Raw genomic sequence first — 25210 nt, 5'->3', positions numbered from 1 at the left:
AACGAGTTCATGGGGGTTGTGGGACAGTTGCCTCAGGCCATTGAGTCCCTGGCTCATAGTGTGGCCAATTTCAGGGACTCACAGGCCAGGGGTGTCGAGCAACTCGCGGCAGCACAGGCCAGGGGTGTCGAGCAACTCGCGGCAGCACAGGCCAGGGGTGTCGACCAACTCGCGGCAGCACAGGACGCGAGTCGCGAGTTCATGGGTGGTGCCGTCCAGACACTGGCTGATCTGATGCGGGCACAGACCAGGGCAGTTCGCGCACTCACTTCTGCCACACTCGCTGTGTCACGGAAGCATCGCCAGGGCACCCGCCGCCCTGCTGCAGCACAGCGGTCTGGCCTTCACCAGATTGCTGCGCTTGCTGCAGTGCCAGGCCGGCCGAGTGCCAGTGTCTCTGGCGACCAGCGAGCGCCTGGCATCAGCCAGCTTGCCCCCATTGCTGCAGCTGCCACTGCCACTCCCCCAGCCAAGGTGCGACGAGCTGCTGGAGAGACTGATGCTGGCCAGCCACAGCTGCAGCAGTCAGCAGCTGGCCCCTCCAGGGCCGGACCTCATCTAGGCCGACCCCCAAGGGCATCTGCCGTCACGCATTGTGCCCCTCAGGAGCCTTCCCCCAGCCTTGCAACACCCACAGGGCCCAGGTTGAGGCGGAGCAACAGGTCGGGCAGGGGCCGGAGAAGCCTGCACAAGGACTCGCCCTCTCGGCACACCAAGTAGAGTGTGTTGCCAACTTTTTTTTATATGGGGGTGTTTGTGTTCTGGAGGGGGGGGGCTTATTTTGGTAAGGCCGAAGATGAAGGCAAATGTTTTTTTATATGGGGGTGTTTGTGTTCTGGAGGGGGGGGGGCTTATTTTGGTAAGGCCGAGGATGAAGGCCTATTGGAAGGACAATTTTTGTTATTCCTCCCCAGGTTGTGGGAGTGAGATATGTTTTTGACTGTTTTTTGGGGGTCTTGTCTGTTTTTCTGTTTCATGTGGGAAGGGCCCTGAGTTTGTTAAATAAAGCTTTTTATTTATTCAGCTTGTCCAGGTGTCATGTTTCAAGTGGTTGTTGCGTTAACCGGCTGAGGGCTTGCGGAGCGGCTGCATTCAGGTGCGTTCATTGCCACAAGCCATTCCCTGACAGGGGGCCTAGAAGTGTCGTTCAATAAGCCGCCGGCGGACGGCCCTTGGACCTTGTGGCTCCCTCCTGGGCTGGTACTCCTCCTCCTCCTCCTCATGGTCCTCCTGCTCGTCCTCCTGAGGTGGTGGTCCAACGCGAGGTGGCAGTGCCTGAGTCCTGCGGATAGCCAGGTTGTGCAGCATGCAGCAAACGACGACGAACTGGGAGACTCTATCCGGCGAATACTGTAGAGATCCGCCGGAACGATCCAGGCAGCGGAACCGTTGCTTGAGGACGCCAATCGTTTGCTTTATGATGTTCCTTGTGGCTTGATGGCTTTCGTTGTATGCCTCCTCCGCAGGGGTCCTGGGCGCGCGGAGCGGGGTCATGAGCCATGTACACAAAGGGTAGCCCTTGTCCCCAATAAGCCATCCCCTTGGTGGAGGCTGTGCCTGGAACATGTCAGCCACAGTAGTCTGGCGCAGGATAAATGCATCGTGGCTGCTTCCTGGAAAGCGGGCATTGACAGCTAGGATGCGCTGCCTGTGGTCACACACCAGCTGTACATTGAGGGAATGGTAGCCCTTCCGGTTGCGGTAATCCTCGGCATTGTCGATAGGTGCCCGCATAGCCACATGCGTGCAGTCAATGGCGCCCTGCACCATGGGGAAGTCGGCGATCCTGGCAAATCCGACTGCACGCTGCTCCTGCCTCTCTAGGGTCATGGGGAAGGAGATGAATTGGTGTCTCCTTGCGAAAAGGGCATCGGTGACGTGCCGGATGCAGCGATGCACGGCGAACTGGGAGATGTTCGCTATGTCCCCAGCAGCGGCTTGGAAGGAGCCGCTTGCATAAAAGTTCAGAGCCACCGTGACCTTCACTTCCACCGACAGAGACATCCTGCACATCAGCTGTGGACGCAGATCTCTGTGAAGCAGCTGGCAGATCTCTGCAACCACCTCCCTTCTGAAGCGCAGCCTCTTAACACAATGCGTGGCAGTCATGGTGAGATAGGACACCTGCTGCCGGTATTCCCTGAGTGGGTAAGGCCTACGTTGCCGACGCCTGATGGCCCCTCTGCATCTAGGCATGGCTGGCCCTCTCACACAGCGTCTGCGAGCCCTTCGCACATAATGCTGGAACTGAGGGCTGGAACCCCATGCAGCCCCCATAATAAACTTGCAAACAGTGAAATCACAATGAGTCTAATTTCCAAGCTCTGGCCAGAAGCCAAAAATACCTCTCCTATGTTGTCCCAAATCAGTAAGGTCTGTTCCTTGGTCTCTGTCCAGAAATCCAAAGCACTAAAGTCATGGCAGCAAAATGGCTGGCCTTTATAGTTCAGTCTAAGTGCCCTTTAATTAGCGCTCCCCGAGGCCCGCAGGGCCTCTGCTGCGTTCCAGTTCACAGTTCTTAACAGCGCCACGCCCACATTGGGCGGGCGCCACTGATTTTCCGGTTTGGGGCGCACAAACAGCGTTGCACGACGAAATGACGTCATAAGCTGCGCGCGCAGCTGAGCGGGCGCAAACACTTTGCGCCGGCGCTAAATGTCAACTGAAGTTGGGCGTAGGCGCAGTTCGGACTGCGCCCGGGCGCTAAGTGCCTAGCGCTGGAAATCTACCCCTCTTAAGGCGTTAACGGCTGGCGAACGCTACTGAATTTCTAGGCCCTAGTATCATTCTATTGGTTCATTCTGGTGAATCTGCACTGCACCCCGTCCAAGGCCAATATATCCTTCCTGAGGAGCGGTGCCCAGAATTGAATGCAGTGCTCCAGATGGGGTCTGACCAAGACTTTGTACAACTGAAGCATCACTTCCTTCACTTTGTGTTCCGGCCCCTTGAGATAAAGGCCAACATTCCATTAGCCCTTTTGATAAATTTTTGTACCTGTCCACTAGCTTTGTGATTTGTGGACATGGACACCTACATTTTTTTGCTCCTCCACAGTTTCTAGTTTCTCACCATTTAGAAAATATTCCAATTTGTCTTGAGTCCAAAGTGAATGACCTTGCACTTCCCCACATTGAGCTCCATTTGCCACAGTTTTGCCCACTCACTTAATCTATTTATGTTGCTTTGTAAAGTCCTGCTCCCATCTGCACTGCTTACTGTGCCTCCCAACATAGTGCCATCTGCTAACTTTGATGTATAATTCTCTCTTCCTTCATGCAAGTCATTAATGTACATGGTGAAAAGCTGAGACCTCAGTACAGATCCCTGGGGAACAACATTTGTGGCTTATTTTGTTCCATCAAGACCCTGGTTAACATGTTGTCATTGTTCTTGCCAGCATATTTACAACAATTATATTGTATAATCATGCTGTTAACAACCATCTTTAATATAGTTATCAACAACAAATACTGTCTTGATTTTTGCTTTGCATATTATATCTAAAATTTTTGTTTTCATATTTCATGGAGTTTATCTCATGTTGTATTTACCAGAAATACACTTCCTTTGAAAATCCAATTAGAGAATTTCAAAGAATAAGCATTCTAAACGCAAAAACCACAACAATGGAGTAATATAGTTCAGAGAATAAACATTCAAAACCCACATTCCATAATAACAGGCCGATGAGTACTCACTCTGCCTCCAGCATCTCTGAACCAAACCACAAAGGGACTCGTTGCACCATTAAGCCAATCTTTATTTTCCCTTCATAATTCTTTAACTGACTATTGTTTAACATCTGGAATAAACGGAAATTATGAAGACCCATGAGATAGATATCTATGTATAATATTCATAACACTAACCATAACTCACTTGCTGCATAAGAAAGTCAAGGATGAAAAACGGCCCAGCACATCAAAACTTAACTGTCCCATTAAAGCTTCCAGCTGCTTTGTTGCTTTAGAGTTACTAGGTCAGTGCACTCCTGAATATAAAGCATTACTGCCTTCATTATGTATACATCTCAGTTAAAATAAAATGTGAGACAATGACCACGTTTAACTGTATGACCAACCTTCAGATCAGTTCTCTAGATTGGTGCATATATTTTCTTTTAAACTTTTTCCCCCTTGAACTCTTTGCCAATAATATTTTGAGCAGGGGATCTGGTTGCTGTTGATATTCTGTTTGAGTCAGTAAAGGGTAGGATGATCTTTTTTCACTGGCTGAGGTAAAGACTCCCCACCACTTAAGAGAAAATTTGTCTAGCAGTCCAGCTACTAACCGATGAAATGTCCTCCCACTGACGTAGCTTTTTTAATACTGAGAAAGAAAACTGAAGTGTTCAGGCTCAAGCATTGGCATCACCAAATTTAAAAAGAATAGGAGATAAAATGAGATTAATCGTGGTTAGGTGATACGTTTGCGTTTTAAAAGTCTCCATTGTAGTAGGAAGGGAGTGAGAGGTATGGAATTCGACAGCTGAATTTGAATGTCAATTGAAGCCATGGTTCAAACCCAGGCTGTCTGAATGGCATTCAGTTACTCTACCACTGGAACTACCAGATAGCATACTTGCAAACCAACAGGAAGGGAATGAATGCTCTGAAGCTTTATTTGCATGAATGTGCTCATCTACTTTTATTTTCCAAATTTTTGTGAATCTTATGAAAATGCGGTAACCATTGAGAGAAAATGGCACAAGTTTTTCTCATTAGAACACCCAGCCCTCGCTATGTCAATATCATGGCATTCCCTACCTAGCATCATTGTCAGAGCATTATTACAAGGATGGCAGCATTCCAGAAGAAAGCCCATCATCACTACCTCAGGGCAACTATGGATGGACAATATATATGACCTTGCCAGCGACATCCATATCCTGAGAACAAATAGTTTCTTAATTGGAGTTCTGGGTCAATACAATATATGGCTTCCACTGTTCCAGAATACGCTCCTTCTCCTTAACCTTAACCTTAACCTCAGAAAAATGCCCTACTATACAGTGTAGCATTTCTCTCATCCCATTAATTATGGTTTCTCTAAGCAAGACTGGCCAATTAGTGTAACATTATGGGAATTTTCTTTTGCAAATCCATCCACTGGAAATGATGCAGACAACTCTGACTCATTTCACTTTGGATCCTTAAGTGAGAAAGGGAATTTTGCTTTCTGCCAGACTGAATTCAACCTCTAATTTGAGGTGTTTTTTTTAAATTTTTTTTAAAAAGCTGTTTACCATTTCCCCCCACAATTTTCTTATCCCCTCTCCTGAACTTGCTAACTCCTGCTGGGATACTGTACCACAGGAATTGGCAATGCACCAGTATCTTGCAGAAGTGTAGGAGCTTTGATGGTGAATGCCAGCAGGTTATTTGTCTGTTGGGGAATGGGGCATCACTGCCTTCATCCACACCCACAGGGTCACATCTTTACAGCAGGATTCAGGAATGGAAACTCTGGCTGATTTATCTTTACCTTTCCTGAGCCGAGAGACCCTGAAACTAACTCAATTTAGAGACCAGATATTTTCAGAATTCCTAGTCTTCTGGCTCAGTACACACTGACCACCTTGGAAGGCCCCCTCCTTTTATTTTAATAGTGCTTTGTAAATACGAATGGAGAAACAATATCTGAATGAATAAAATTATAATAAAAATGACCACATTCAAACTGATTCACTGGATTTGTGTGTTTGACCATTTAGTCCTCATCCGGTGCCTTTGGAATGTTCTTTAAATTCACACTTTTTCCACATAATTATGCTAAAGGTGCCCTGAATATAGAGAGATCAGATTGTTGAAGGTTACAGAGCGAGTGAATTGCAGGGATAAGTTCACTATCGTGGCTCAGCTATTGTGACAGCTTACATTTTATTTTCATTGTTATTTCTTGTCTTTTGTTTTCACGTTTCCCTGTCGGGTAGATGGGTGGGTACAGAGAAACTATTTCCTCTGGTGGGGGAATCCAGAACAAGAGGGCATCATCTTAAAATTAGAGCTAGGCCAATTAGGAAATCAGGAAGCACTTTTTCACGCAGGGTAGTAGAAATCTGGAACTTGCTGCCCCCAAAAGGTTGTGGATGCTGGATCAATTGAAATTTTCAAGACTGAAATGGATAGATTTTTTAAGGGTATTAAGGGACATGGAGCAAAAGCAGGTAAATGGAGTTGAGGTACAGATGGACCATGATCTCATTGAATGTTGGAACAGGTTCGAGGGACTGAATGGGCTACTCCTGTTCCTTTGTTCCTATCACATGTCTGAATGCACTTGGTTTCCCATATGTACAGATATTAAAGTAACTGGGCTGAAAGGTTCAGCTCCGCAGAACCTATGTGTCTATCAGTCAATTGCACATGTGTTGTTGTGCTGGACTGGACAGACTAGATGCAGGAAGGATGTTCCCGATGGTCAGGGAGTCCAGAACCAGGGGTCACAGTCTAAGGATAAGGGGTAAGCCATTTAGGACAGAAATGAGGAGGAATTTCTTCACCCAGAGAGTGGTGAACCTGTGGAATTCTCTACCACAGAAGGCAGTAGAGGCCAATTCATTAAATATATTCAAGAAGGAGTTGGATATATTTCTTAAGGCTAAAGGGATCAAGGGGTATGGGGAGAAAGCAGGGACCGGGTACTGAATTTGGATGATCAGCCATGATCGCATTGAATGGTGGAGCAGGTTCGAGGGGCCGAATGGCCTACTCCTGCTCCTATCTTCTATGTTTCTATGTTGTAGGAAATGCTGGTTATTAGCACTGTTACTTCCAGCCACAGCACAGCATGTTGATTGACCAAAAGTTATCTCAGTCTGCTTTTTGAAGAGATTGAAGAAGTGCACATGTAAAAGACACACACATCTGGTTCAGATCACAAGGGGATACTATTGTATAGTACGTTGGGCAGTACGGACATACCCCTTAAATGCTCAGACCTTTTGTGGGAGTGACTGGCACCACTATATCCGAGAGTAAATCTAAGGCAAGCGCCTAAACTATTAACAGCGGGAATCTCAAAAAATTGCAGCTGGTTTTCCAGCCGTGCAGCTATGAAAATATGGCTGATGTTTCAAAAAAGGGAAACTATAAGAAGAAAAAAGAGCATCTGGACTCTTGCTCACAATAGGGAGGTGGAAGTCCACGTGAGCGTAAACTTTAGGAAAATGACAACGTTAAAGTGGGGGGTGGGGTGGAAATGATGTGTGGTAATTAAGACGATGTTAAGGTCTTGACTGGATAATGGTTGAGTGTTTTTTATTAATGCAGTCAGATGGTCTGATGATCAGTTTTGCTGTTCCTCCCATGACCAAGTACAGGTTAAATTATTTTTGGAGTGGTTTATTTTAGGTAACAAAACAGATATCAAATCCAAATTAAGTGTTGATATAATTGTATTAAAACCTAAATTTCAACCACAGTCCTGTGGGCACCTTCAGAACTTTGGATATTTTGCCGCGTTTTTGTCAGTTGCCACATTTGCCCACGTGACCTTGGTATGTTAAATATTCTGATCAGGCACAGTACGCCAAAGCATTCTTGTAACTGCCATCCTAACTTTAAAAATTAATAAACTTGTAGATTAATAAAATTATCTGGTATGTTAGTTTCTGTCAATTAGAGTGATCTCTTTGTTAATTTGATATTGTAGTGGTAAAAGAACTGGCTTCATATCTCTGTGATTTACGGGTTCCAGCCAGTGATTGTGAGATGTATCTATTCTTGTCTGGATCATTGGGTGGGGGGGGCGGGGGGGTGCGGGAGAGGGGGGTATTCCAAGAATTGGCAGCCCCTTTGTAATAGTTCAACATGACTCCTTCGGGTTAGTTCTTGATGCTGCGCAGGCTACACAGCCACTCTTACAGATCAAGTAGAAAAGCAGAAGAATGGAGGAGGAGAAACCTGTAAATAATTTTTTTGTTGTTGTGTTTTTAGGTTTTGGCAGCATGTTTGTCATTGGTTGTCTTTGAGACTCTTTTGAATGTACCTACAAGTTGCTGGTGAGTAAACACTTCATTACCTAAATAGATTTGAGACCGTGGTATCAGTTAATGTGCATATAAAGGATGAACTATAATTGGCACAGCACTGATGATTTAAAACTTTTCTCTTTCACAGACAAAATTGAAACACTACCCATCATATATTTAAATCACATTGGCCCGTAATTTCCGATAAGAGGCTTCCCGCATGCGGAGGCCTCCTATCAGGAAAAAAATCTACGGACTTACCTGAGGGCTCCCGAGGTCCAGACATTTGCGCTCCTGGGCCTCTCCACAGCCGAAATGCGCAGGGCCCACGTATCCCAGGGGCGCATGCGGTTCGCAAGCGTCCCTGGGATCACGTGGGCCAGGCCAGTCAATGAAAGAAGGGAATCTCCCTTCATACTTTTGACAGATAGACCTGTCAAAAGTATGAATGGAGATGACCCCAAAAAGACACTAAAACATTAAATACATTTTTTAAAAACCATCATGTTTTTAAAATGAGTTAAAATTACATTTAGTAAAATATTTTAAACAAAAATTTAATTTTTTGAAAAAAATAAAGTTTTTTTACAGGGCTAAAAATAAACTTACCTTTTTTAAAAGTATTTTAAAATTATAAATGAGTGGGAAAAAATTTTTAAAACTTTTTTTTAACTCTTATGCTGGTAAAAGTAGGCCTCGACAGATCGGAAATGCTGGTTTTCAGCACATGTGCTTCGCATGCCTGAAACCGGCATTTCCGATGTCCCTACATTTTATATCGCACATGCACTTCTGTCACAAAGACTTGCAATAATATATTGCCACTCTGAGCAGGCTCACTGTACTGTAGATATATATCAGACAAATCTTGTGATTCCAATGGTGCTGTTGTATTTGCAGGAATTAAAATAAGAGTGCTGGACAGGGGCATCATTGCTCTATTATCTTAAAAATCTCACAACTGTATGCACATAATAGTGCCTATGGACGAACAAATTTTTCACAGATAAAGTTGGTTCGTCCGTAGGCACTGGAAACTGCAAACTTGTAACAGTGTAATTACACCCTCCTGCCAGTGGTGATGCTGCAACACCTCCTCTAGGGGAAGGGAAGGTGTAAATGTCTCAAACCATTCCCATTATAAATGTGGAAAATAAACCTGGGATTGTTCTCCTTAGAGCAAAGAAGGTTAAGGGGAGATTTAATATAGGTGTTCAAAATAGAGGGGTTCAAAATTACGAGGGTAGAGTAGATAGGGAGAAACTATTTCCACTGGCAAGAGGGTCGGTAACCATTGGCAGAAAACCCAGAGAGGAGATGAGAATTTTTAACACAGCGGATTATTATGATCTCGCATGCACTCCCTGAAAGGGTGGTGGAAGCAGACTCAGTGGTAACTTTCAAAAGAGAATTGGAAAAATACTTAAAAGGGAAAGTGTACATTGTCCACACTAGCTGAAGTGTGGACAATCACGGTCCCCGTCAGTTCACAGAATCGCCCCCCCCCCCAACACAACTGAACATTCCTCTGCCACAGAACAATGATTTCTCCAGTCCCACCTCACTGAGCACCTGCTCGCTGATTGCCACTTCCCCATCAAGTAAAATTTTAAAAATGAGGTACCAACCTGGGGAAGCTGCAACACAGGACTACATGCATTCTAAACAACGGAAGCAGCATGCTATAGACAGAGCTAAGCGATTCCACAATCAACGGATCAGATCAAAGCTCTGCAGTCCTGCCACATCCGGTCGTGAATGGTGGTGGACAATTAAACAACTAACAGGAGGAGGAGGCTCCATGAATATCCCCGTCCTCAATGATGGCGGAGCCCAGCATGCGAGTGTAAAAGACAAGGCTGAAGTGTTTGCAACTATCTTCAACCAGAAGTGCCGAGTGGATGATCCATGCTGGCCTCCTCCTGAGGCCCCCACCATCAAAGAAGCCAGTCTTCAGCCAATTCGATTCACTCCACATGATATCAAGAAACGGCTGAGCGCACTGAATACAGCAAAGGCTATGGGCCTCGAGAACATCCCGACTGTCGTGCTGAAGACTTGTGCACCAGAACTAACCGCACCTCTAGCCAAGCTGTTCCAGTATAGCTACAACACTGTGGAAAACTGCCAGGTACGTCCTGTCCACAAGAAGTAGGACAAATCCAATCCGCCCAATTACTGCCACATCAGTCTACTCTCGATCATCAGCAGAGTGATGGAAGGTGTCATGGACAGTGCTATAAAGCGGCACTTACTCACCAATAACCTACTCACCGATGCTCAGTTTGGGTTCCGCCAGTACCACTTGGCTCCAGACCGCATTCAGCCTTGGTCCAAACATGGACATAAGAGCTGAATTCCTGAGGTGAGAGTGACTGCCCTTGACATCAAGGCAGCATTTGATCGAGTGTGGCATCAATAAGCCCTAGTAAAATTGAAGTCAATGGGAATCAGGCAAACTGTCCACTGGCTGGAGTCATACCAAGCACAAACGAAGATGGTTGCAGTTGTTGGAGGTCAATTGTTTCAGCCCCAGGACATCGCTGCAGGAGTTCCTCAGGGCAGTGTTCTAGGCCCAACCATCTTCAGCTGCTTCATCAATGACCTTCCCTTAATCATAAGGTCAGAAGTGGGGATGTTCGCTGATAATTGCACAGTGTTCAGTTCCATTCGCAATTTGTCGGATAATGAAGCAGTCCGTGCCTGCACGCAGCAAGACCTGGACGACATTCAGGCTTGGGCTGATAAGTGGCAAGTAACATTCACGCCACACGAGTGCCAGGCAATGATCATCTCCAACAAGCAAGAGTCTAACCACGTCCCCTTGACATTCAATGGCATTACATTGTCGAATCCCCCACCATCAACATCCTGGGGGTAACCATTAAGCAGAAACTTAACTGGACCAGCCACATAAATACTATGGTAACAAGAGCGGGTCAGAGGCTGGGTATTCTGCAGCGAGTGTCTCGCCTCCTGACTCCCCAAAGCCTTTCCACCATCTACAAAGCACAAGTCAGGAATGTAATGGAATACTCTCCACTTGCCTAGAAGAGTACAGCTCCAACAACACTCAAGAAGCTCAACACCATCCAGGACAAAGCAGCCCACTTGATTGGTACCCCATCCACCACCTTAAACATTCACTCCCTCCACCACTGGCGTACCGTGGCTGCAGTGTGTACCATCTACAAGATGCACTGCAGCAACTTGCCAAGGCTTCTTCGGCAGCACCTCCCAGACCTGCAACCTCTACCACCTAGAAGAACAAGGGCAGCAGGCACATGGGAACACCACCACCTTCAAGTTCCCCTCCAAGTCACACATCATCCTGACTTGGAAATATACCGCTATTCCTTCATCGTCGCTGGGTCAAAATCCTGGAACACTCTCCCTAACAGCACTGTGGGAGAACCTTCACCACAAGGACTGAAGCGGTTTAAGGCGGCTCACCACCATCTTCTCCAGGGCAATTAAGGATGGGCAATAAATGCTGTCCTTGCCAGCGACGCCCACATCCCATAAACGAATTTTTAAAAGTCTCTTTTTCCCCCAAACCCCTTGCCCCATTGGGCACCATTTCCTGGATTGTGTTCCTTCTTTGTCCGCCAGATTATCTTTCAGGTAGAAGGAAGAGAAGCAAGAGGGAGGGTAAAGAGCATAGAGCAAGGAAAAGGAGCATATAGAGCGGAGTGGGAATTGGGGGGAGAGAGGAGTGTGATGGGGAAGTGGGAGAGGAGACGAGGGAGAGCGGGACGGGGCGAGGGACACTCATTACGCTTTGTTCTCTTTCCGTAACCTCTCCTCTTCAGCACCCCGCTCACCTGGTATCCTCTCCTCTTGTTCCCCCCTCCCCTTCTTCTGCCCAGTCTCTCCCCCCCCCTCCTATCTTTCCCCTCCGTATCCCTCCTCTTCTCCACCCCTCCCCCGTATCCTCGCTTCTTCCCTCTTCGTATCCTCGCCTCTTCCCCCTCCGTATCCTCTCCTCATTCCCCTTATTCCCTCTTCCTTCTCCGTGACCTCTCCTCTCTCCCCTTATTCCCTCTTCCCTCTCCGTATCCTCTCCTCTCTCTCCCCCATCCTCACCCCCCCCCCCCCACCTCATGTCCTCTCCTCTTCCTTCTCCCTCTCCTCCCCTCTCCTGTCCTCTCCTCTTTGGTCCCCTCCCCCATATCCTCGCCTCGTCCCTCTCTGTATCTTCTCCTCTTTCCCCTTATCCTCTCCTCTTCTCTCTGTATCCTCTCCTCTTTCTCCCCCATCCTCTCTTCCCTCTCTATATATCCTCTCCTCTCTCCCCCATCCTCTCCTCTCCTCTACCCCCTATCCTCACAACCCCTCAGTATCCTCTCCTCTGCCCTCTCCATATCCTCTACCCACTATCCTCACAACCCCCTGTATCCCCTCCTCTTCTCTCTCCCCCCGCCCGTATCCTCTCCTCTTCCCTCTCCATACCCTTGCCGCCATCCTCTCCTCTTTCCCCTTTCCTCCCGTATCCTCTCCTCTTTCTCTCTCTTTCTCTCTCTCTTCCTTCCTCCCCCCCCGTATCCTCTCCTCTTCCCTTTCCATACCCTTGCCTTTCCTCGCCGCCATCCTCCTCTTTCCCCTTTCCCCCCGTATCCTCTCCTCTTTCTCTTTCTCTCTCTCTTCCTTCCCCCCCCCCGTATCCTCTCCTCTTCCCTCTCCATACCCTTGCCTTTCCTCACCGCCATCCTCCTCTCCTCTTTCCCCTTTCCCCCCGTATCCTCTCCTCTTTCTCTCTCTTTCTCTCTCTCTTCCTTCCCCCCCCCCCCGTATCCTCTCCTCTTCCCTTTCCATACCCTTGCCTTTCCTCGCCGCCATCCTCCTCTCCTCTTTCCCCTTTCCCCACGTATCCTCTCCTTTTCCCTCTCTGCATCCTCTCCTCTTTCCTCTTATCCTCTCGTCTTCTCCATCCCCCACCCCCCATGTCCTCTACAAATGGGGCTTGTAAGTTGATGTGAAATACAATAATATTCACCACAACGATAAACCATTTGTCTTGTAGCACATACTCAGATAAACATAGTAAACTGTCAGCAATAATGAATATGGACTGAGATTTATAGCTCCTTGAGGTTAAAAGCAAATAGTGTTGTAAATCGTATATAACCAAGCTCCTAAAATAGGAATTTGTAGTGCAAATTGAATTGAACAACTTCTAATCAACACTCACCTTGATCAGGTCACTACTTAAGGCACTTTTACACTATAGGAGACATTGATCTTAACCCCATGGCAGCTACATATACCAATCTTGCAGCAATCTGGTCCATAATGTGATGGTATGGACTATGGTTGCATTCCATATACAACACCCATGAAAATATAGGAGTGCAAACCTATCAGTTTAAGGCTGCCTGTTTCAGTAAACATGGGGATTTGCTCCTGCCTATTTGCTCTCGGGACCTCCGTATTATAGCGGAAGGCCCAGCATCACTAGAGACTGGTTCCCGATGCAGGTGTAAAATTGGGAGAATAGCTCATGGAGGCTACTCACCTGAAACAGAGGGATAGAAGTACATCGTGGACGGAAGTGGGAAATAGACGGTATCCCATCGGCCACCTGTTATCCACTCCATCAGATATTCGGCTCCATTGAAGTCAGTGGACCTGAATATCGGGCAGGGTGTGTAACAGGCCGCTGATTTGATGCTGACCATTTTGTAATCGCACCCAAGATGAATTTCTACCCGAGTCCCTTAATTCATTGTGAAAGCACCTAAGTAAAAGCACCTTTAGTGACTGGATAAAGACAGGCATTTTGGAGTCTTGTTTGAAGGAATTCTGTCTTCTCGAGAGAGAGAGAGAGAGAGATTCATGTGTGAAAGGAGGATTGTTTAAAAAAGTGATTTAAGAGAATTATGTTAACAAAAAAATTGAGAATGGATGGCCATGAGCTTGTACGCTCCCTTTTCACCTACGGGGCCTAAATTTGAATCTAGCCCAGGTTGATGCAAAATCGGTTTATCATTGCCACTCAATTTCTAGTAGATGTGGACTAAAATCCTAAAAACACCCATGATTTTGCTGAAATGTGGGAGTTACATTATCAGATGTGGCTCCTTTACATTATCGGATGTGGCTCAGTAGGGCGCACCCTTGCCTCTGAGCCAGAAGGTTGTGGGTTCACGTCCCACTTCAGAAACTTCAGCATAAACATCTAGACTGACAGTGCAGTACTGAGGGAGTGCTGCACTATCGGAGGGTGCCGTCTTTCAGATGAGACCTTAAACCGAGGCCCCGTCTGCTCTCTCAGATGGACTTAAAAGATCCCATGGCACTATTTTGAAGAAGAGCAGGGGTGTTATCCCCGGTGTCCTGGCCAATATTTATCCCTCAATCAATAGCACTAAAACAGATTATCTGGTCATTATCACATTGCTGTTTGTGGGAGCTTGCTGTGCGCAAATTGGCTGCCGTGTTTCCTACATTACAACAGTGACCACTTCAAAAAGTACTTCTTTGGCTGTAAAGTGTTTTGGGACGTCCATATATAAATGCAAGTCTTTTTTCTTTTGTTGCAATAAGGATGCTTTGAGTTGGGATTTGGAGCATTTTATGGGGCCCCAAGTAGGGGGTTTACTGTAATCTAACCACAGCATGTCTGACCTGAATGTCTCCTGTGCTGACAATGCCAAGGAGTTTATTTTTCCCTGCATTGCCTCAGCTTGATGAGCATGGAAATTCTCCCAAAAAAATTACGTTCATAATATGGAGCCTGGATTGGTTTTGTTTTTATTGTTCCCCTGAAATTAGCAGGGATGTCACAGAGATTACATACAGGCCGTCAAATGTTAGTGTGACTCCCAAAGTTAGGCAGGAGGCCGGTGCTGCCAGGCGCCCTAGAGAACGGTTTTAGGCAAGATAAGTGAGATATGGAGGGTGGCGCGGTGGTGGGGTCTCATAGCCGGAGAAGGGTGCGGTAAAGCCCAAGGGAGAGGAGGCCCAAGGTTTCCTTGTTGGGCCAGAAGTTTAAAAAAATACCTACCTTGGGCTCTTCTGACCCGATGCTGATTGCTGCAAGATTTTGCTGGTAGGTTCAGCGCTGTGCAGGCCTCCTAATCCCTAGAGTTAAAATCACATTGCGGCGCCGATGACCTAATCAGGCTGCGACTTTCCAAGTTTAATTAGGTCCCTGCCTGCCTAAGGTGGGCAGCCTCAACGGTGCTGGAATCCTGACAGTAAAATTGGCATGGGGAAGGAATGTGTCAGGAACAAGGCGCGATCCTCCTTCCCTCTATTTTCAGTACCCGCCCACCCCATTCTTGCCAGATGGGCTGGGTTAAAATCCGGTTTTAAGAATCGATATAAATCAGGCAACCAAGCACAAACTGCTCCTCATCCACAGATTGCAGGCATTGGTAGTGTCAATCTCCTAAATGCAGAAATCTCCTCCTTTTGCATTAACCACTTTCATTTTGCAATTTTAATTGACTTTGTATTATCTTGGGGCTATTTTTAATTACTTGCTGCTTGAGAGCATTATTGTTTTGGGGTATCAATTTTATTACTTAAACAAATCCTGCCTTGCTACGTTTACAAAGAAGAATGAAATAAGTGATCATTAAACTTTGGCTAAGATTGATCAAAATGCCTCCGCATAATCTGTTTGCAAGAAGGCAAGTTAAAGTGAAAAGCAGCAGAGTGTGGTGTCTAGAGTTAAAGACAAACAGCCCCCATTTTGCTCGTTGTATTAACGATTGTGGAGCAAGCTCTGGGTGACCACGATAACCGAGGGAGGCCGGATGAGCAGAGGGCAGGCCGCCGAGGTGTATTAACCAGCCAGCCAGACTTAGCAACGTTTCCTTTTCATTAACACAAGCTCTAAATTTTAATTTTGAATGAGAATATAGAAAATCTTGAACTTGCTAGGAAGGGAGACAAAACAAAGTGTACGTTTGACCCAGTCACATAGTAAAAGAGGTAGGAAACGGAAAAAAAAACACTGCGAGTTTGGAGCATGCTCACAAGACTAGCACCCAAGAGGAGAGCTCTTGGTTCATTTTTAAAATTCAGAACCTAGTAAGATTTCAGACTTTACATTTAACATCGCAATATCACGACTGGCCGTTAAAGAAGGTGGAAATTGCGGCGCTCCTGATGACACAGATGCTGCCTGACCTGCTGAGTATTTCCAGCATTTTCTGTTTTTATAACAGATACCCGGAAGCGAATTACTAGCTGGAATCTAATCGAGCCTTTCTAATACCTCTTCTTTCAGCAAAGTTGAAGCGCCTGGAATAAAAGGGACAGTAGCAGCATGGATACGGAATTGGCTAAGTGACAGGAAACAGAGAATAGTGGTGAACGGTTGTTTTTTTGGACTGGAGGAAGGTATACAGGGGTGTTCCCCAGGGGTCGGTTCTAGGACCACTGCTTTTCTTGATATACATATTAATAACTTGGACGTGGGTGTACAGGGCACAATTTCAAAATTTGCAGATGACACAAAACTTGGAAGTATAGTGAACTGTGAGGAGGAGAGTGATAGACTTCAGGAAAACATAGACAGGCTGGTGAAATGGGCAGACACGTGGCAGATGAAATTTAACGCTGCGAAGTGTGAAGAGGACATATAAACTAAATGGTACAATCCTGAATGAGGTGCACAAACAGCGAGACCTGGGGGTATGTGTGCACAAATCGTTGAAGGTAGCAGGGCAGGTTGAGAAAGCAGTTAAAAAGGCTTACGGGATCCGGGGCTTCATAAATAGAGGTATAGAGTACAAAAGTGTGGAAATTATGATGAACCTGTATAAAACACTGGTTCGGCCCCAACTGGAATACTGTGTCCAATTCTGGGCACCACACTTTAGGAAAGATGTAAAGGCCTTAGAGAGGGTGCAGAAAAGATTTACGAGAATGATTTTGTGCATGAGGGACTTCAGTTACGTTCATAGACTGGAAAAGCTGGGGTTGTTCTCCTTGGAGCAGAGGAGATTTGATAGAGGTGTTCAAAATCATGAGGGGTCTGGACAGAGTAGATAGAGAGAAACTGTTCACATTGGCAGAAGGGTTGAGAGATTTAAGGTGATTGGCAAAAGAACCAAATACGAGGTAAGAAAAAAATTTTATGCAGCGAGTGGTTAAGATCTAGAATGCACTGCCTGAAAGGGTGGTGGAGGCAGATTCAATCATTGCTTTCAAAAGCGAAATGGCTAAGTATCTGAAGGAAAGAAATTTGCAGGGCTATGGGGAAAGGGCAGGGGAATGGGACTAGTTCAGGCGCGCTTGCAGAGAGCCAGCATGGGCTCGACAGGCCGAATGGCCGCCTTCCATGCTGTAACTATTCTATGATTCTATCTCATAAATTATATATTGTGCACATTGCACAGGTTCAAGTCCTGTTTTTAATGTGAAGACCAGCAGCAGATCTGAGGAGTTGGAGGGTGCACAAACAGGAAAATGACATAAAACCATAATCCGTAACTATCAAAGACCAGCTGTTTTCTGTTTTTACTTACCCTGGAAAAATCGGCCCTGAAAAGTAATTCCGGATTCCTACAGAATAGATTCTCATTGGCACTTAAGCAGAGTCCATCAGGCCCGTTTTAAAAACGACTGACTGTTCAGAGGGCTGGCCACTTAAAGTGGGCTAGAGGATGGGAAGTAGTTAATGGCAGTAGTAAATAACTAAAGGACTTATTTGCAGAGTTCAACTCTTTCACCACTGTGTGATTCAGAGGCCAAAATTTCAAACTAATTGAAAGTTTTACATTGGTTTGGATGTGGAGTTTATTGCCCATGTCGACGGATGAGCCTTCGCTTTATGACAAGCAAAGGACTCAGTGGCACATTAATCATTGAGGAGAGGTACCATTGCCAAAAGTACTAGGCTTCTCCCTGCCAGCACTCTGAATATTATTCATGGCCTTTGACTTCTGGCAGTGGAAAGTAAAACTTAAGAAAAATATATAGTTCACATATCTAATCTTGTTTCTTTTCATTGTGTTCCTTTTTATTCCCCTTGTCCCTGTTTCTAGTTCTGTCTCAAGGGGGGTAATTTAACCCCCAGAACCAGGTGGGTTTGGGTCGGGTGGGAGGTTAAAATGTAAAAAATCCGAAGAAAGAACTTGCCCACTTCCGGTTTTACCAGAGGCAGGATGAGGGGCAGTCGACCAATCCGCGCTCAGGAGTTGGGTTGGTCGTTGAAACCTTTTAAGGAGGCTGCGTGCCTCCATTTTTTTTTACCGGGTTTCTATTTTTACCCATGTTGGCTGGATTTCCCGGGCCTCGGGGAAACCCAGCAGGTAAAAGGAGGCAAGAAGGGCTGGATCCTGGAGTTTAGAAGCATGAGAGGGGATCTCATTGAAACGTATAAATGCTGACAGGGCTAGACAGACTGGATGCAGGGAGGATGTTTCCCCTAGCTGGGGGCTCTAGAATGAGGAGTCACAGTCTCAGGATACGGGGTAAGACATTTAGGACGGAGATGAGGAGAAATTTCTTCACTCAGAGGGTGGTGAACCTGTGGAATTCTCTACCACAGAAGGCTGTGAAGGCCAAGTCACTGAATATATTTAAGAAGGAGATAGATAGATTTCTAGATGCAAAAGGTGTCAAGGGGTATGGGGAGAGAGCAGGAATATGGTATTGAGATAGAGGATCAGCCATGATCATATTGAATGGCGGAGCAGGCTCGAAGGGCTGAATGGCATACAGTGAGTGGGCAGAGATTTGGCAGATGGAATATAATGTTGGAAAGTGTGAGGTTATGCACTTTGGCAGAAAAAATCATAGAGCAAGTTATTATCTAAATGGAGAAAAACTGCAAAGTGCTACAGTACAAAGGGATCTGGGGGTCCTGGTGCATGAAACACAAAAAGTTAGTATGCAGGTGCAGCAGGTGATCAGGAAGGCCAATGGAATCTTGGCTTTTATTGCGAGGGGGATGGAGTATAAAAACAGGGAAGTCTTGCTGCAGTTATACAGGGTATTGGTGAGGCCACACCTGGAATACTGCGTGCAGTTTTGGTTTCCATATTTAAGAAAAGATATACTTGCTCTCGAGGCGGTTCAGAGAAGGTTCACTCGGTTGATTCCGGAGATGAGAGGGTTGATGTATGAGGAAAGGTTGAGTAGTTTGGGACTCTACTCATTGGAATTCAGAAGAATGAGAGGCGATCTTATCGAAACATATAAGATTGTGAGGGGGCTTGATCGGGTGGATGCGGTGAGGATGTTTCCACTGATGGGTGAGACTAGAACTAGGGTGCATAATCTAAGAATAAGGGGCTGCCCTTTCAAAACTGAGATGAGGAGAAACTTCTTCACTCAGAGGGTAGTAAATCTATGGAATTTGCTACCCCAGAGAGCTGCGGAAGTTGCAACATTAAATAAATTTAAAATGGAGATAGACAGTTTCCTAGCAGATAAAGGAATTAGGGGTTACGGGGAGCGGGCAGTGAAGTGGACGTGAGTCTAGATTCGGATCAGCCATGATCCTATTGAATGGCGGAGCAGGCCCGAGGGGCCGTATGGCCTACTCCTGCTCCTACTTCTTATGTTCTTATGCTCCTATTTTTCTATGTTTCTATGATCCACCAGGTAAGGGCCTTTGCAGTTCTGCTTGTAGGCCAGGAAGAGCAGAAGTGTTTCCTCCAGGCCCAACAACCAAACCCTATAAACACGCCTGTTGTATCTATGCGTTCAATCAAGCATGTAGGTACGTCAAATTAAATCAGAGTCAGGCAGACAGGCTTATAACTGCGATGTTCACTTTATTGCGTAAAATGGCTGACTGCCGTTTTCCTGGGTAATTCCCATAATGCAATGCACATTACATTGCGAGTTTGACACCAGTCAATACGGTAATCAATACACGACATCCCCCTTTTCCTTGGAAACAAACTTGCAGTTTACAAACAGTTGCTTACAATAACACTGCATAACTTATTTGGTTTATAAACTTTTTACAAACTTGTGTCTTACCACACAACTAAATAATTCCCAGGTTTAAACATTTAACAGCACCCATGCAGTTCTCGCACAGTTTATGTTGTGACATAATCAGACAGTCTAATGAGGCCATATGGGTAGAACTTAAAAACAAAAAGGGGTCAAGCACTTTGCTGGGAGTGTACTATAGGCCCCCAAACAGTCAGGGGGAGATAGAGGAACAGATATGTAGGCAAATCTCAGAAAAGTGTGAAAATAATAGGGTAATAATAGTGGGGGATTTCAACTTCCCCAATATAAATTGGGATAGTCAGAGTGTGAAAGGCTTAGAGGGTACAGAATTCTTAAAGTGCATCCAGGAGAGCTTTTTGAGCCAACATGTAGAAAGTCCTACAAGAGAGGGGGCGGTACTGGACCTAATTCTAGGGAATGTAGCCGGGCAGGTGGTGGAAGTGTCTGTAGGGGAGCATTTTGGCGATAGTGACCATAATGCGGTGAGATTTAAGGTGGTCATGGAAAAAGACAAAGACGGCCCGGAAATAAGGGTTCTAAATTGGGGGAAGGCCGATTTTAATAAGATAAGGCAGGATCTGGCCAAAGTGGACTGGGAGCAGCTACTTATAGGAAAATCCACATCAAAACAGTGGGAGGCTTTCAGAAGGGAAATAGAGAGAGTACAACACCAACATGTTCCTGTAAAGGTCAAGGGTGGGACCAACAAGCAAAGGGAACCTTGGATGACAAGGGATATACAAAAATGCATTAGGAAAAAAAGGGGGGCTTTTGGCAGTTACAAAAGACGGAGGAAGCCCTAGAGGAGTATAAAAGGTGCAGGGGCATACTTAAAAAGGAAATTAGGAGGGCGAGGAGGGGCCATGAAATAACACTGGCGAGCAAAATAAAGGAAAATCCTAAGATGTTTTATAAGTATATTAAGGGCAAGAGGATAACCAGGGAAAGGGTAGGGCCCATTAGGGACCAAAGTGGCAAGCTGCATGTAGAGCCAGATGAAGTAGGTGGGGTTTTAAATGAATTTTTTGCCTCTGTGTTCACTATGGAAAAAGACGATGTAGACATAGAAGTCGGGCAAGGGGACTGTGACATACTTGAACATATTAGCATCGAGAGGGAGGAGGTACTAGCGGTTTTAGCAGGCCAAAAAGTGGATAATTCCCCAGGCCCGGACAAGATGTATCCCAGGCTGTTGTGTGAGGCAAAGGAGGAGATTGCAGGGGCTCTGACACACATTTTCAGAACCTCTCTGGCCACAGGGGATGTACCAGAGGACTGGAGAACAGCTAACGTAGTACCATTATTCAAGAAGGGTAGCAGGGATAAACCAAGGAATTACAGGCCAGTGAGCCTAACATCTGTGGTAGGGAAATTATTGGAAAAAATTCTGAGGGACAAAATTAGTCTCCACTTGGAGAGGCAAGGATTAATCGGGGATAGTCAGCATGGCTTTGTCAAGGGTAATTCATGTCTGACCAATCTGATTGAATTTTTCGAGGGGGTGACTAGGTGTGTGGATGAGGGAAATGCTGTGGATGTGGTTTACATGGACTTCAGTAAAGCTTTTGACAAAGTCCCGCATAGGCGACTGGTCAAGAAGGTAAGAGCCCATGGGATCCAGGGGGCCTTGGCGCGTTGGATCCTAAACTGGCTGAGTGGCAGGAGGCAGAGGGTGATGGTCGAAGGTTGCTTTTGTGACTGGAAGCCTGTGTCCAGTGGGGTACCTCAGGGATCGGTGCTGGGTCCCTTGCTGTTTGTGATCTACATTAATGATTTGGATGAGAATGTAAAGGGTATGATCAGTAAGTTCGCGGATGACACGAAAATTGGTGGGGTGGTAAATTGCGAGGAGGAAAGCCTCAGGCTACAGGACGATATTAACGGGTTGGTCAGATGGGCGGAAAAGTGGCAAATGGAATTTAACCCGGAAAAGTGCGAGGTGATGCATTTTGGACGGACAAATAAGGCAAGGGAATACACAATGAGTGGTATGACCCTAGGAAGTACAGAGGGTCAGAGGGACCTTGGTGTACATGTACATAGATCCCTGAAGGCAGCGGAACAGGTAGATATGGTGGTTAAAAAGGCATATGGGATACTTGCCTTCATTAGCCGAGGCATAGAATATAAGAGCAGGGAGGTTATGATGGAGCTGTACAAAACGCTGGTGAGGCCACAGCTGGAGTACTGTGTGCAGTTCTGGTCGCCTCACTATAGGAAGGATGTGATTGCTTTGGAGAGGGTGTAGAGAAGATTCACCAGGATGTTACCTGGGATGGAGCGCCTCAGCTATGAAGAAAGACTAAACAGGATGGGGTTGTTTTCCTTGGAGCAAAGGAGGCTGAGGGGGGACCTGATTGAGGTGTACAAAATGATGAGGGGCATAGATAGGGTAGATAAAGAGGAACTTTTCCCCTTAGTAGGGGGGTCAATAACAAGGGGGCATAGATTCAGGGTAAGGGGCAGGAGATTTAGAGGGGATTTGAGGAGGAACTTTTTCACCCAGAGGGTGGTTGGAAGCTGGAACTCACTGCCTGAAAGGGTGGTAGAGGCAGGAACCCTCACAACATTCAAGAAGCATTTGGATGGGCACTTGAAATGCCATTGCATACAAGGCTATGGACCAAATGCTGGAAAATGGGATTAGACTGGACAGGGATTGATGGACGGCGCAGACACGATGGGCCGAAGGGCCTCTTTCTGCGCTGTAAAACTCTATGACTCTATGACTCTTTGGGGTTTTCTTTTAACCCTTTGATGTCTGGCTGTATTGGGTATGTCTGACATGTTGGTGTCAGTGGGTATTGCCTGTGTCACAGTGGTATGTGTGTCAGGGTCTATTATACTGTCCTCAGTCCCTTGTGTTTCCTCCTGCTCATGGAGTGTCTCCTTTGGTCCATTGGTTCTGTATTTCTTCACAAACGTAGTGTTTCTCGAGTAGCGTGCATTTCTTCACAAACGTAGTGTTTCTCGAGTAGTGTGCTCCGTCTGGAGATTCTACTACTACTTGACTCCCTGTTTTACTCAAAGCTTTGTGGGGTGTGGCATTAAAAGGAGTGGTGAACTTGTCCACGTTGTCCTGCCGTACCAGCACCGTGTCGCCAACTTCCACCTCTGAGTATTGTGTTCTCCGCTGTTCATCTACGTAGTTTGGACTTGCCTTTTTGTTCTGCGTCCTGGTCACGTACTTCCATGTCTGCGAGTGACTCTGTGATGTCTGGCAGCTTTCCTCTCATTTTCTGTTTAAAGAGCAGCTCTGCCGGGCTCTTTCCTGTCGTGGCATGCTCAATGCTCCTGTACACAGTCACATATTTTCTAAGTTCACGTTTCCAATCTCGTCCTTCTGACTGAGCAATTCTGATTCTCTTCATCAGCGATGCATTCTGGCGCTCGACTTCTCCGTTAGCCCATTTTGCTGTCGTTTTCAGGTGTTTGATCCCGTTGTTTTCACAGTATTTGAATAATTCAGATCTGCGGCAGTTCAAACCAGTGGCAGTGAGTCAGGAGCAGCCCGACTAGAGCAGGCCTGTGTGGGAACACAGCATCGGCAGCAGTTCAAACCGGTGGCAGTGAGTCAGGAGCAGCCCGACTAGAGCAGGCCTGTGTGGGAACACAGCATCGGCAGCAGTTCAAACCGGTGGCAGTGAGTCAGGAGCAGCCCGACTAGAGCAGGCCTGTGTGGGAATACAGCATCGGCGGCAGTTCAAACCGGTGGCAGTGAGTCAGGAGCAGCCCGACTAGAGCGGGCCTGTGTGGGAACACAGCATCGGTGGCAGTTCAAACCGGTGGCAGTGAGTCAGGAGCAGCCCGACTAGAGCGGGCCTGTGTGGGAACACAGCATCGGCGGCAGTTCAAACCGGTGGCAGTGAGTCAGGAGCAGCCCGACTAGAGCGGGCCTGTGTGGGAACACAGCATCGGCGGCAGTTCAAACCGGTGGCAGTGAGTCAGGAGCAGCCCGACTAGAGCGGGCCTGTGTGGGAACACAGCATTGGCGGCAGTTCAAACCGGTGGCAGTGAGTCAGGAGCAGCCCGACTAGAGCGGGCCTGTGTGGGAACACAGCATCGGCGGCAGTTCAAACCGGTGGCAGTGAGTCAGGAGCAGCCCGACTAGAGCGGGCCTGTGTGGGAACACAGCATCGGCGGCAGTTCAAACCGGTGGCAGTGAGTCAGGAGCAGCCCGACTAGAGCGGGCCTGTGTGGGAACACAGCATCGGCGGCAGTTCAAACCGGTGGCAGTGAGTCAGGAGCAGCCCGACTAGAGCGGGCCTGTGTGGGAACACAGCATCGGCGGCAGTTCAAACCGGTGGCAGTGAGTCAGGAGCAGCCCGACCAGTTCAACAGCAGGGGAGAGAGGTAAAAAGTAATCAAAGTATGACATCACCAGGAAGCAGGTAAGTGATTGGTTGGTGAGTATTTCTCTTTTTTTTTAAACTTTAACTCTGGTTTATAGTTTCTAAGGTCTCTCTGGTGTAGCAGGGACTGTTGGTAAACCAGTTAACTGTAGTGTAATTAGTGGGATTGATTGATTTAATTTAAATTCAATTAATTAAAGGGTAAGTCATGGCAGGACAGCCGGGCCCAGTGATCTGCTCCTCCTGCAATATGTGGGAACTCAGGGACACTTCCTGTGTCCCTGACAACTACATGTGCAGGAAGTGTATCCAGCTGCAGCTACTGACAGACCGCATTGCGGCGCTGGAGCTGCGATTGGACACATACTGGAGCGTTCACGATGCTCAGGACAACGTGAATAGCACATTTACAGAGTTGGACACACCGCAGGTAGAGGTTGGACAGGAAGAAAGGGAACGGGTGACCAACAGGCAGAGTACTAGGCGCAGGCAGGTAGTGCAGGGGTCCCCTGTGGCCATCCCCCTCTCCAACAGATACACCACTTTGAGTACTGTTGGGGGGGATGGCTTATCAGAGGAAGGCAGCAGCAGCCAACTTCCTGGCACCAGGGGTGGCTCTGCTGCACAGAATGGGAGGAAAAAGAGGGATAGAGCTATAGTAATAGGGGATTCAATTGTAAGGGGAATAGACAGGCGTTTCTGTGGCCGCAAACGAGACTCCAGGATGGTGTGTTGCCTCCCTGGTGCAAGGGTCAAGGATGTCTCCGAGCGACTCCAGAACATCTTGGAAGGGGAGGGTGAACAGCCAGTTGTCGTGGTGCATACAGGCACCAACGGTATAGGTAAAAAGCGGGATGAGGTCCTAAAAGCGGAGTATAGGGAGTTAGGAGATAAATTAAAAAACAGGACCTCAAAGGTAGTAATCTCAGGATTGCTACCAGTGCCACGTGCTAGT

At 46.8% G+C, this 25210-nt stretch overlaps 1 protein-coding gene across 5 annotated transcripts in view; it reads left to right on the top strand.

Annotated features, from left to right (window-relative positions):
• The window catches only part of slc35d4 (solute carrier family 35 member D4), a 289967-nt gene that overhangs the window by 154737 nt on the left and 110020 nt on the right, over positions 1-25210 (top strand). For all 5 annotated transcript variants that reach the window (XR_015078978.1, XM_085992599.1, XM_085992598.1 and 2 more), the window contains one exon: positions 7941-8005. Coding sequence is in view for 4 of the 5 variants with exons in the window: in XM_085992599.1 (XP_085848725.1) it covers positions 7941-8005 (65 nt within the window). In the remaining variant the exon portion in view is untranslated. The remainder of the gene's footprint in view (positions 1-7940; positions 8006-25210) is intronic.

The sequence above is a fragment of the Somniosus microcephalus genome, chromosome 7 (genome assembly GCF_052327205.1).
Source record: "Somniosus microcephalus isolate GS21.2 chromosome 7, FLI_Smic_1.0, whole genome shotgun sequence".
NCBI lineage: Eukaryota > Metazoa > Chordata > Chondrichthyes > Squaliformes > Somniosidae > Somniosus > Somniosus microcephalus.
Note: the sequence above shows the minus strand (reverse complement) of the source record. Positions and strands in the feature narration are given on the sequence as shown.